Below are 12,416 nucleotides of genomic sequence, written 5' to 3' on the forward strand. Positions count from 1 at the left end.
CTCCAAAACATCCTTGGCACTTTTTACTTGTAAACATTCCCAGACTGGCTCCCAGGTATCACAACCCTTCTATTTAAAAAGAGAAAATACAAAACTAAATAAATTTAGGAACAATGCAGCTTTAGTATACATTTCCCCTGTAAAAGGTATCAAAGAACCATTGCTTTGCATTACCTTTGTAAACTAGGGAGCTTCTGCTTTTACATTTGGTGTGCAATGCCCCTGAGAGGCAATCCTACAAGAAAGCACAAAACCATTGAACTCTAGTCGAGGTTTTCATGGAAAAAGGGTGTCACAACTTACTGGTTTAACACTGGTTAAATTCTGGTTAATTAAACACATTAAAAAAATAAACACTGGTTTAATTCTTACTAAAAACTACTGGCTTTGAAAAGGGAGGGTTTTTTTTAAATACATAAATGTAAATGGTCCTCATATTAACATAAAGAGGCAAATATATTCTCTACAGTCTAATAACAAAATACTTGTAGTGTTCTATGTTAGAATATTTGAGAAACTATAAAGCACTATGAAGACAGTAACATAAAATAAAGGCATGAAAGTAGATAGGTAAGCATGGAAACAGTGCCATCTACCTTCACAGCTAGGCTTTTTACGCCCAAGTTTCCTGCTCTACTATTTCTTACTAATTTATAAATACATACTAAAAGAGTGAATGATAGAAATTTTAGGCTACAAACAAAATCAATTAAATGCACATTACAAAATATCAGACTCAAGGCAGCTCTCATGATCTTGTTTCACTGCATCTCTCTGCTATGTTGTAGATCAAGTGATCAGCTGCTGTATTTTCCTGCCCTTGAATGACCACTTTTTAATAAAATAACAAAGCACACAAACACGTTTTCAATGAAAACATCGAAAACAAACACATTTCCTCCTTGCAAGCATTAAAGTCTCAGTAAGAGTTTTTCTAAAAATAAATTTTTAAAATTACTTTTCTTTAAAGTACAGTTCTGTAATTCAAAGCAGAATATTCCCCAAGAAAAATTCCCCAGAGAATCTAAAACAGCATCACATGCTATTCAAGCTGCAAATCCTTCTGCAGGAACTAAGGGCACATACAACCTGATTTCAGCTCAAAATCTTCACATCACATTTGAGATGACTCCTGATCCTAAAATGGCAAGCTACTCTTTCTAAGAGAAAAAAGCCTGGGTTTTGTATTCATTGATGATTCCCAGGACTAACTCAGTATCCCAATCCAACTATGCACCTAACTCAATTTCAATCTCTCCCCATCTTGGGTTGTTCGTGGTATTTTTCCACCATACAACTTCCACTGCAGCACAAATCTGACCACTTAAGGCCTTTTATCCCCCAGACACACTGGAAGCATTTGACCCAGAATAGAGATGCATGAAAACAACTACAAAAAATTTGTTTCACTGAGAGACAAACAGAATTCAGGCAGAATAAAGGTACCTGGCCAGCAAGAACTCCTTCTGCTAAGTATCAAAGGACAGCCTGGGGGAAGGGTCTTCCTGCTGAATTTTTAGGCAGATCAGTTTTGACTTGTCAGCACAAGTAATAAAAAGAGAGGAACCACAATACAGTTCCTCCATTCACCTGAGTGCAAAGAACTCAACCTTCTCTGGTGTAAAATAACATTGCCATACCTTGGCAAGGGACTGACACCCATCATAATTAACTGTGTGCTCATTGCAGCAGTCTCTAATGAACCCGGGTTTGATTTCTTATTGACTAGATATTGAACAATTTTATGCTCTCTGACAACAGAGCTAATCACTAAGCTTTACCAAAAAAAAAAAAACCAACCCAAAATCACAAACACACCTAATGCATTCTAAGGCTGTCAATTACTGCGGCAAAAACAAAAACAAACAAACAAATGAGTTATCCTATTATATGTTTCTTACAAGCTTAACATACTCCTAAGAGGATTCACATATTTTCTCACTCAGCTGGCAGGGACCAGGTCTTAGGCAAAAACTGCATGCTAAACTCTGTCTTGGTACCGCGTACAATCTGGAATTGCAATTTCCAGGGAAATTTTCTGCTCGGACAAAGAGGACTCGTCAGCAGCTGAACTCCGCGGCAGTCGGAGCGCGGGGGCAGGGCCAGCAGGAGCACGGAACCTCCTCAGGGCCGCTCAAACCCCGCTTTTGTCCCGCACTGCCGGGCGCTCACAATGAGCCCGAGGCAGCAGCGGACAGCCCCCCCACCCTCCATCGCTCCAAACACTTCAGGGACGCGGCGAGGAGGACGTGGCTTTTCTGTGCCGCCTCCTCCTCCCCGCAGGCCGCCCGCCCCGGCCCCGTCTCACCCCCGCCGGCCCCCGCGGGCAGCGCCGCTGCAGCCCCCGGGCCGCCATGGCGGCACCGCCGCGCTCGAACCAACCGCCGCCAGCCGCGCAGGCGCACTCGGGGCCGCGAGCAGCGCCGGCCCGGGCGGGCACGGCGGGGGGAGCAGCCATGGGCCTGGCGGGCGGGCACACAACATCATCATCATCATCATCATCATCATCGTCAAACACCGCTCCTTTCCACCCCCGGCACGGCGCGGTCTGAGAGCGTCGCGCCCAACCCATGACCGAAGAGCATCTTGGCAACTGGACCGCTCAGAGCCACCTCCTTAAACATCTCCAGTGACGGTGATTCCAACACGGCCCTAGGCCAATGCCCAGCCAGCCTTTCTGGGAAGAACTTCCTCCTGCTCTCCTACAGTGCCCTATGGCCTTGGCACTGGTTGCCTGGGAGAAGAGGCCAAAACCAGCTCCAGCTCCAGGCTCCTCTGAATGGTTGTGGAGAGCAGTATAGTCCCCGAGGACACCTGAAGACTTATTACTGCCATCCTTTAAAAATAAATAACCCCCCAAATAAAGCAAATCCAAATGCATGTTGCCCAGACCAGAGGTGTAGACTGTAAGTTTAAATACACCCCACCTTTACCCATGCATTCTCACTCTAGAGAGGCAAAGCTGTCAAAGGTATGAGCACGCTGGAATACACAAGCCGGAGCCCGCAGCAAGGGCAGAGAAGTTGGCTCATAACACTGAGCAGAGTCGGAGTGTCATACTTAATGTACATCAGGTAAAATACCAATGTTAACTAGATGTTTTTCATTAAGCCAAGATTCTTAGAAATAGTCTAAGTAAAAAAAAAAAAAAAGTTGGCATATTCCTCTAGCAAAACATTGATCAATCATTTAAAAACTATGCAGACAGAACAAACCAACATCCACCTGGCTCAGCCTGCTCTCTGCACTGGAATATCCATTAACTTTCAAAGGCCTTCAGTGTACTGTTCAGCAATTTGCATCTACCATTCAAAAGAGCTTCATAAGAGCAAGAACCAAGTTATGCAAGTTATCTTCTTTTAAACAAACCAAAGTGAAGACAAGACATTTATTTTAACAAGACTAGGATTTAATTTTCAAAATTTGACACTTATTACAAATATGTCAGGATAACACAAATACACCTGAAATATGCCAGTGCCTGAACTTTATTTACCATGCAAAAAAATCAATTGGAACACATAAAAAAATTCAACTATAGCCTGTAATTTTACATTTATACATCAGAAGTGTCCATTTTAAGAAGTTGAAATAATTAGTCAATAACATCTAAGTACTGATTTATACTGCAAAAACATCTGTATACTCAAAGAAATAGTTCTATATTTGCCCACAGTCTGTAATGACAATTCTTCCATTTACTAGCCCTTTAGGAGAACCAAAGGATTCGATCTTTTTCACAACATCCATTCCATCTTTCACAAACCCAAATACCACATGCTTGAAGTCCAAGTGTTCTGCTTTTTTAAGTGTTATGAAGAACTGAGAATTATTTGTATCCCTGCCCTTATTTGCCATTGACAACAATCCAGGACCGGTGTGTTTCACTATGAAATTCTCATCTTCAAATGCTGTTCCATAAATCGACCGTCCACCTGTTCCATCATGGTTGGTTATATCTCCTCCCTAAAAAAAACCAACCAGACACATCATTAACTGACAAGTTCCAAAAAGAAACCCAAAAGTTATACTTCCTTTCACCAGTAAAGACCTTGTTTTGGAAGAACTCGTTTTTACAAGTATCAATATCTGCTTAGATGTAGGGCTTCTCAGCTTCAGCAGGTTTGTCCGTGGTAAGGGAACCAGTAGTAGAAGGTGTATCCCTTGTTTATTCTGAACACAGCACTTTATCTTCCTGCTCCCCATGGTGACATTTCTCTAGGCCTGTCATCCTACTGCCTGCATCACTTGGCCCTGGAAGCTGCCTGGACCTGCATTATCTCATTGAAGGCCTGTCCTTAATTAGTCCCTGCAGGCACAGAATTCATCACCTGAAAAAAGTTAACAAAGCAGTGACCAGTAATTCTGTACAGGTTTGCCATGTAACTGGTTGAGCAGCATGGTAAGTGTGTCTTTTATCTTTCTGGAAGATAAAACTTCTGGTTCCTGATAATTTAAGTATATACATAAAGGTGACAGTGCAAATTTGATCTGTACAGCTTTAGTTCTCATGGAAGAGCTTCTCATTGTACCTCAAGAAAGTCCAGGCAAAGCAGAGCAAACTTAAAATATACTCATTTAATGTGATAAAAGTTCACTTTGTCAAGGCACACATGGTGCAGTCAATTGTTTTAAAAGAAAGTCTCCTCCCTTCTAGACTGTGGAATACCCTGAAATAAGCTTAAATCCTAAATGAGTTTATCCGTAAGGCACAAAGGTTTAACAAAATAACCATGCAGTGCATACTTCACACACCTAGATAGCTAATTGAAAGACAGGCTAATATTTTATATTAGCATTCATATGCTATCACAGAATGGTTTACGTTGGAAAGGACCTTTAACATCATCTAGAACTCCCCTGCCATGGGCTGGGACACCTAGAACAAGGACCAGGCTCCTCAGATCTCCATCCAGCCTGACAGGGATAGGGCATCTACAACTTCTCTGGGCAACTTGTCCCAGTGTCCCACTACCCTCACAGCAAACAACTTTCTCCTAACATCTAGTCTAAACCTACTCTCTTTTACCTAGAAGCCATTCCCATGTCCTGAGACTACATGTTCTGGTAAAATGTTTCTCTCCATCTTCTTGTAGGCGCCCTTCAGGCTCTGGAATGACATCTTAATTAAGTCACCCCTAAGCTTTATCTTTTCTAGACTAAACAAATTTAATTCTCTTAGCCTTTCCTCACAGGACCAGTGCTCCATCCGTCTTAAAAGGCTTGGCTTTCCTCTGGACTCACTCCAACAGGCTGATGTCCTTCCTATTACTTTTGCATATTATTTTCCTGTATTACTGTATACATCTGGGCTTGTAGAAAGTCATCTACATGCCTCATCTTTGGGGATGCAGTGACATGCACATCATTAGCATGTACAGATGTTGGTTCATTTTGCCTGTTCCCAGTAAACTCAATGAACTATTGATGAGAATTTTAATAAAGGTCTATCTGAGCTATTACAATCTCCTAAGCCTTCAGCATTTATGAAGAACTTGCCAGTGCTACTGAATGCACAGAGAGCTTTAAAACCAACATTATCTACCAGGGGTTACAGATAAACTGCAAGGCTGATGCTCTCTGCACAAAACTTAATATTTCACTAAACAGGCCACTGCATGATAATTGATCTAGAAGACTTTAGATTGAAACCTAACATCTGTGATAGTTGAAATATCAGTTTTAAAATGCACATTATCTGAAATATAAAGTGTACTTTAAAGTCCAAGAGAAGCCTGGAAAGTAAGTGTTCTCAACAGGTGAGCATACAGAAGTTCTCATCTGAAGAGAGAGAAGGATGAATGGTAGTTTTGGGAACACCTATTTTCCTTGGTGTTCCTCTTCAGCAACATGCCCCCTGTCCACTGTAAGACGATTCCACCTCTCTCTATTTTTTTTTTTTTTTTTACCCTGATATGATAGTACTAGAAAATACTGAAGCATGAGGCCACTGGTAGGAACAGGTGAAAATCATCTTAGGGTAGGTAGCATGTGCTGCTCGCACCATTTCTCATCTCCTTGTAGGAAAAGGACAGATGAGACTATCCTGCATAGTGGATCCATGCTGCCAACAAGAATGTGCTACTCTGTATAAGTAATTTTTTTAAGTGCCATTGTTAGTCAAGGTGTATCTCATTCTCTCAGTGAGGAGTCTTCCTTTTAAGCTTACCTGACACACAAAGTCTGTGACTATTCTGTGAAAGCGGGAGTTCTTGAACCCAAATCCTTTCTCTCCTGTGCACAGGGCTCTGAAATTTTCAGCAGTTCGAGGTACAATATTTGCAAACAGCTCCATGGTTATGTGTCCTAAAGGTTCATCATCAGCAGAAACTTCAAAATACACAACAGGGTTGGTGTCCTTTGACAGTCCTGCTGCCAGAGACAAGGGCCCCTTCTGTAGTTCTGACAAGCTTAGCTGGCATTCTTCAAACATCTTCTTGAAAGAATTGGCCATTTCTTGGCTTTTAAATCTGACTGCAAATTGCTCAACTTTTACTTCACCATCTGAAAATAAATCCAAGAAGGTCTGTTTAGTTTAATCTTGTAATAACCTCCAGGGAAAAAACACAAACTACAGACCACCTAGAAAAAACAAAGACCACCTGAAAAACTCACCAGCATAATCTGTGGCTGTCCAAATGAAAGCATTGTTTGATGTATCAGAGGGCACTAAGTTCATTTCTTTGGTGATAACATGATTTGCACAGACTTTAAGAACTTGGTCTCTTCTCATTAGGACTCGATAGTATTTCTTCTGTGTATGGAAGAGTATTTTGATCTCTCCAACACCACGCTCCTTCCACTGAGTAACATCTCTGTCCCATCTGTAAAGTTTTGCCCTCTCCTTGAAGAGAATTTCTTCATCTTCTTCTCCAGATTTTACCTCTACCTAAAAAACAGCACAGTAGACTGAGAACCTGTGATTTCCTACAAAGATATTAAACAGTTCTTGCATATACTTCTGAAGATTCTGACATATTACAGTGGAAAATTATTCAGTATGTTCTTTTCACCAACACCCTAATCATCACACCAAAATAGGTAAAACATTTTAAGAGCCCAACAAATTCCACTATTTGAGAACAATTACAGCACTGCAATCCTCCTTCACCATGCTACAGGTAGTTGTGGTGGGCGTCTGTTGGTTTTGCTTTGGGAGTGGTTTGCTTGGTTGGGTTTTGGTGGGATTTTCATTATGGTTTATGGAGTTTTTTTTTTTCTTTTAACAAAAACCCAAGACTTTGGGACACACCAAGTGTTCTGGCAAGTTTCCCAGGTTTGCTGGGAAATGATGTGCACACTGAGAAGTGAAGACAAAGTACTGTTACAATTCCAGGAGTTATCTTTAGCACATTGTTAAAGAATTTGGTATTTGCATTTGAACAGAATAAACACCAAATACACAAAACTTCAGCCTGACAGCTGTGTCTCCACCTCCCTTTATGTATGCATTTACTGGCCTCTACTCTTCATTTTATTTAGCACTTCTCCAAAGATATTGAGAGAACTGGAGAAATGTGTGACAAAATACTACTTGTGAAACTGAAAAAGGGAAGCAGAGAAGAAAAGCATCATAAAAGTCATAATGTAACAAACAGATGAGCAAAGGCACACCAAATTTCCAAGAAGGAAGTTGAAGGCAGGTTACAAAATAGATCAGACCAGCTGTTCAAATTGAAGGACACCACATACAGTTCCTATGTACTCTATTTGGCTTGCTCAATAATTTTACTAATCTGTAGTTAAATTTTATTATTTATAGAAAGGTCACACAATATGATGATATCATCAAAAGAGTCTGAAATGGTTACTAGGCTAAAAAACCAAACCAAGACATGAATAACTGTGTGAAGTCTCAGTAAGTTATAAGGCTACCTTGAAAGTTGAAGGTTCTCCTACTTCCTGAAAAGCCATTTATTTTCAAACTAAAGAAGTTAGTTCCTTCACTTTCTGGTGATGTTAATTGTACATCTTTTTGCTTAGTGTTTCTAGGAATCTCTTGCCTAGCTTAAAGATTCTTAGTTGGCATAGCTTTCACAGAACTGAATCTACAGGTCACTGATGCAAAGCCATAGCTGAGTGGTATAAGCACCAGCAGTTATTCAGCTCCCCTTCCTGATTTTCAGCTGTGCTATATAAATGGTTTAGCTTTTACAAGCTATGTGTACAAATTGCCATCCTCATCAACTCTCAGTCAAGTTGAAGAAATTACCTGAAGAATTTAACTGAGGCACCAGCCACCTCCCCAGGGCTATGCTGTACTAGGATTTAAAACAATAGCTGCTTCAACACAGACAATGTAAAACATGCAGAACAAGGCACAACAATATAGAAAGCAAAGCTAGTTAAGTAAAACATTTTAAAGCTTGTTGTGTTAGCAGAGATGCTTATCTTAATGTTGTTTTATATTCCAGAAGTCATCTTACCTCTGGTAAGGACACAATTGGCTCAAAGTGGATATCATCACTATGTACTACCTCATCATCACTACCACCTTCATCCTCATCTGCTTTACGGGTGGTATCTCCAAACACAGTTGCTCCTGTATTTGCCCATTTGAAGTTTTTATCTACAATTAAGAGAGTGACATTTTAAACTCATGTAGTTTTTTTTTCTTCCTGACAAAAACTTACAAAAAATTGTTGTTTCTAATGATCAGCAGAAATTTTGTGCACAAGAGGTACATTGTATGAAGCAAAAGTCCAGCTGAAGTTTGTCTCAGAAACTAGCTGAACTCACCTTTTGAGCCAAAAGCAAAGTCTTCAGAACTTTTGGATGCCAGATCTGCAAATGACAGGCCTGCAGTATTGCCAAATCCAAATGAGATGATTCTGTTTTCTATCAAATAAAAAGGAGAAAGTCAAAGATTTTTCTCTACTTTCTTAAAGAAAATGCATTTATGCAGTCACAAGAATAAACTGGAGAACTTTCTACAGCATTTGTTCCTCTCAATAAATTTAAAGTTTGAACGACACTTGTCATAATGACCATCTACTATGGTTTGAAAAATGGGCCCAAGACTCTGAGTGTCAGCACACTACTTATGTGCCAATTCACAGAGCTCATGTGGTATTTAACAGTAAACTAATGAAAGCACATCATATTTAAATTACACAATAGACACTAGCATTGGTTTGCTGTAGCAAAATTGAACTCAAAATTTGATATATACACATTTTTACCAGACTAGTAGCTATGTTTCTAATTCAGTACTGGTACTACTTCTCACCCAGACAGCAATTATGCCAGGTTAACTGAACCACAGGAAAGCATCGTTTCCTACAAAAAAACCTCAGCATATAGCCCTGATCTTACCTTGTGTTGACTCTGAACCATCCGAATCACCCTTTTTAGTTGACAAATCTACAGGTTTGTCTTCAGCTCGTGGTAAGGTCTGTGATACTTGCACAGTTTCTGTGGTGGAATGTGATTCTTCACTGCTGGTACCAGACTGGACAAGTACTGTCACCTCATCTTTTGATGGAGTGGGTGTTTCTTCCTTACAGACTAAGTCACTTGAGCTTGCAACTTCATTCTCCTGCAATTAATCAAAAAAGTAGCACAATATGTAAATAAGTTAGAAGACCTTAGGATTCAAACTTCCTCCCCAAGAGTCTAAGAACAGTTCTTATAGAACAATAAAGAACACAAAGAAAAATTGCTGTAAGCTTTCTGAAGTTTTTCATTACTGTTAACACATAAGAATGTTAACTTGACAAGAGACTGAAGTATCTTTGAAGTAGTCTGTTTTCAAAAAACTACACATTATTTCCTGAAATCAAATCTCCTGTGTTGGCATACACTTGAGGCACTGCTACAAAAAAACCCTCATTTTTTCCCCACTGGATGTTTTAGTTCTAAAACTGTACTGTCTTACACATATATGAAGTAATTGTACAAATTTAATAACAAGAAGTTCAGTAAAGATTTAGCTCTTACTTTAATTTCTTGAATTTTAGCTTCTGACTTTAAGTCTTCCAGACGATCGCCTTCAGTATCCGTACTGACACCACAAACAGATGCAGAAGGAACCTGCAGAGCTTTTGTTTTATCTTTCTCCTCAGAAGCTGGTTTCTTTTCCAAAGTAGCAGCACATTCTCTTTCCTTGTTGAATTCACTCTTCTTTGCAAGGCCTGCTGTAAAGAATTAATGGAAAATAGCTGTGAAGGCAGCTATATACTGAATAATTTTTAGCCCTGACATCATAAATTAACCTCATAATAGCCAGATCAACTTGAAGACGGACTTAATGAGTTTCACAGACAGCATTACTGTTGAAATAGTGGAAGTGAAGACTAACCTAACCTGAGTGACTAGAATTGAAAAAACAATCTGTGGTTTTTTACTGCTATCAGGGAATTTCCATGCAATGATGAAGAATTTCATCATGGAGCTGCCACTACTAATAACTTCCTTCAGTATCTTCAGTATCTCCTCATATTTCAGATGGATCAATCCTTCTAAGCACATATCCTCAAAGAAACCCCAAACTTTACTTCTAGAAGTACCTACCTTCAAGTAATGTAACACTGCAGTCTGAGACACAGTCAGACACACATAAGCAAGCTGTCTACACCTGTACTTTTAGTATAGAGACCAAATAGCTATTTTAGAGTGAACATTAACTCACAAGCTTCAGTTAAGTAACTGCAGAAGTAGCAAGTATTCAAAGACGTAGACAACTTTCTCTTGAGCAGTATCATGTCAAGCTGAATTTTTCAAATTTTTCATATACAAAAGGAGCTCAACATAGGAAGATACTTCGATGTTTTTGTTTAGAGATCACCTGGAATGTACATTTCTCTTTCAGGTACCCCTTTACTGCTAACCAGAAGTTTAACATGCTGAGCTTAACTCTGTATGTTGAGATGTAGATTTTATGCACCCAGCATCTCTGCTTCTAAAAGCTATCCTAGGAAACACAAAATTAACCTCTGCCCATGTGTCCTTCAGATTCAGAGCTTATGTTTCAGTACATGAAGTACAATAATTAAAATTTCTTAAGACATACCTTTTGTGGGACCTTGCCCTTTCTTTTTCTCTTCTGAATCACTGGCATAGAGTCTCCCATTAAGTTTCTTAACAGCTGTTTCATAGTCTTCATCTTAAACACAGGAAAAAAGAGTAAGTTCTCAGGCATACTCTTGGTCAGAGAAGTCTGTTAAGCCCTTCCAACTCACAAGGCTAGCAGGCATATGTAATTTTTGCTTGTATTTTAAGAGCTACACAAGTCAACAAGTAAGCTGTCACTTCTAGTTTTTCTTACATGTGCTCCAGAGTGCTGCTAACACTTTCTCAGCCTAGATTGCTACAGATACATGGCACAGGTTTTGCTTTTAGAAAACTTATTTCTTACTGAGTGATTTTACTAAGACTACCACTAAACAGATTTGGGAAAGAAGACCGAAGATTTTTTACATAAAAACTTGCTAGATCAAGGGGGAAGGGGGCTTATCTTCTCCCATTTTCTGCTGAATACAACAATTCAGAACTTCCATTTAAAGTATTTGCTGTTGAATAAATCAACCTTAATTGCATGCAGTAAGGTTTGACAAAGTAAGTTCACCAATAGCATTAGGAATTTGCTTTAGAAGAAAAATAACTCATTGCTATAGCACTTAGGGAACCTTAGATTGTTTTTAATAAAAAATGCTTTCTATTTGTCTCAAAATACTTACTAAAGCAGGTCTCTTGCTCAAATACCTCTTACCTAAACAAATGCCTTAGTAATGATGTCAGCACCCATAATACACCAAACAACTACCCTTTAGTCACTCCTGGGCCTCCGCCATACTATTCTGGGGAGTTTTGGGGACTTGAGTGTACATCTTTGGCTAATAAGGACACTGACATGATTACTTCTAACACTGGCCCACACAAAAAATATTTCAGTGGTTCTAACAGTGCTAACTGAGCATCTCAAGTTGGAAGGATCACCAACTGCAGCTCCCTGCAGGACAACCTAAAATCAAGCCATATGACAAAGTGCATCACGCAGATGTTGCTTGGCCTCTGATGGGTGTGTTGCTCTAACTGCTGTCATGAGCAGCCTGTTCTAGGGCCACCCTCTCAAAGAAAAACTTTCCTAATCTGAACTTTCCTGACAGCTTCATTCCATTTCCTTGTGCCCTGTAGTTGAGCAGCAGTAAGAGGAGATCAGCACCTCCTCCTCTGCTGATGCCCTTAAAAGAAGTTTTGGGCTGTGACGAGGTCACCCCTCAGCCTTGTCTTCTCCCAGCTGAACACACCAAGTGACCTCAGCCACTCCTCCTGAGTCTGGCACTCAAGGCTGTTCATATTGGTCACCCTCCAACAGTCTGATATCCTTCTTACACAAAACTGCACACAGCACTCACGGTGGGGCTGCACCAGTGCAGTGTATTACACCCTTTCCCCACAAAAAGACAGTAGAAATA

At 40.0% G+C, this 12,416-nt stretch overlaps 2 protein-coding genes across 21 annotated transcripts in view; both read right to left on the minus strand.

The window, feature by feature from the left end:
- CCDC138 (coiled-coil domain containing 138) overlaps nucleotides 1–2,363 on the minus strand; it is a 38,300-nt gene extending 35,937 nt beyond the window's left edge. For 16 of the 19 annotated variants that reach the window (XM_064407925.1, XM_064407923.1, XM_064407921.1 and 13 more), the window contains exons 1-2: nucleotides 2,309–2,363; nucleotides 175–235 (exon numbers count right to left, since the gene is read on the minus strand). In XM_064407925.1, coding sequence (XP_064263995.1) covers nucleotides 175–235; nucleotides 2,309–2,356 — 109 coding nt within the window. In that variant the 5' untranslated portion in view covers nucleotides 2,357–2,363. Of the gene's footprint in view, nucleotides 1–174; nucleotides 236–1,901; nucleotides 2,145–2,308 lie in introns of those variants that run through there. The other 3 variants (XM_064407933.1, XM_064407932.1, XM_064407934.1) reach the window with 3 other exon arrangements.
- A 1,024-nt stretch (nucleotides 2,364–3,387) lies between these two features.
- The window catches only part of RGPD4 (RANBP2 like and GRIP domain containing 4), a 33,399-nt gene continuing 24,370 nt past the window's right edge, over nucleotides 3,388–12,416 (minus strand). The window contains exons 22-29 of one of the 2 annotated variants that reach the window (XM_064407913.1): nucleotides 11,012–11,104; nucleotides 9,940–10,133; nucleotides 9,316–9,538; nucleotides 8,740–8,838; nucleotides 8,427–8,569; nucleotides 6,616–6,889; nucleotides 6,170–6,504; nucleotides 3,388–3,966 (exon numbers count right to left, since the gene is read on the minus strand). In XM_064407913.1, the coding sequence (XP_064263983.1) occupies nucleotides 3,661–3,966; nucleotides 6,170–6,504; nucleotides 6,616–6,889; nucleotides 8,427–8,569; nucleotides 8,740–8,838; nucleotides 9,316–9,538; nucleotides 9,940–10,133; nucleotides 11,012–11,104 (1,667 nt within the window). In that variant the 3' untranslated portion in view covers nucleotides 3,388–3,660. Of the gene's footprint in view, nucleotides 3,967–6,169; nucleotides 6,505–6,615; nucleotides 6,890–8,426; nucleotides 8,570–8,739; nucleotides 8,839–9,315; nucleotides 9,539–9,939; nucleotides 10,137–11,011; nucleotides 11,105–12,416 lie in introns of both variants that reach the window. The other variant, XM_064407912.1, reaches the window with a different exon arrangement.

Source organism: Passer domesticus, chromosome 2 (assembly GCF_036417665.1).
Source record: "Passer domesticus isolate bPasDom1 chromosome 2, bPasDom1.hap1, whole genome shotgun sequence".
Taxonomy (NCBI): Eukaryota; Metazoa; Chordata; class Aves; order Passeriformes; family Passeridae; genus Passer; species Passer domesticus.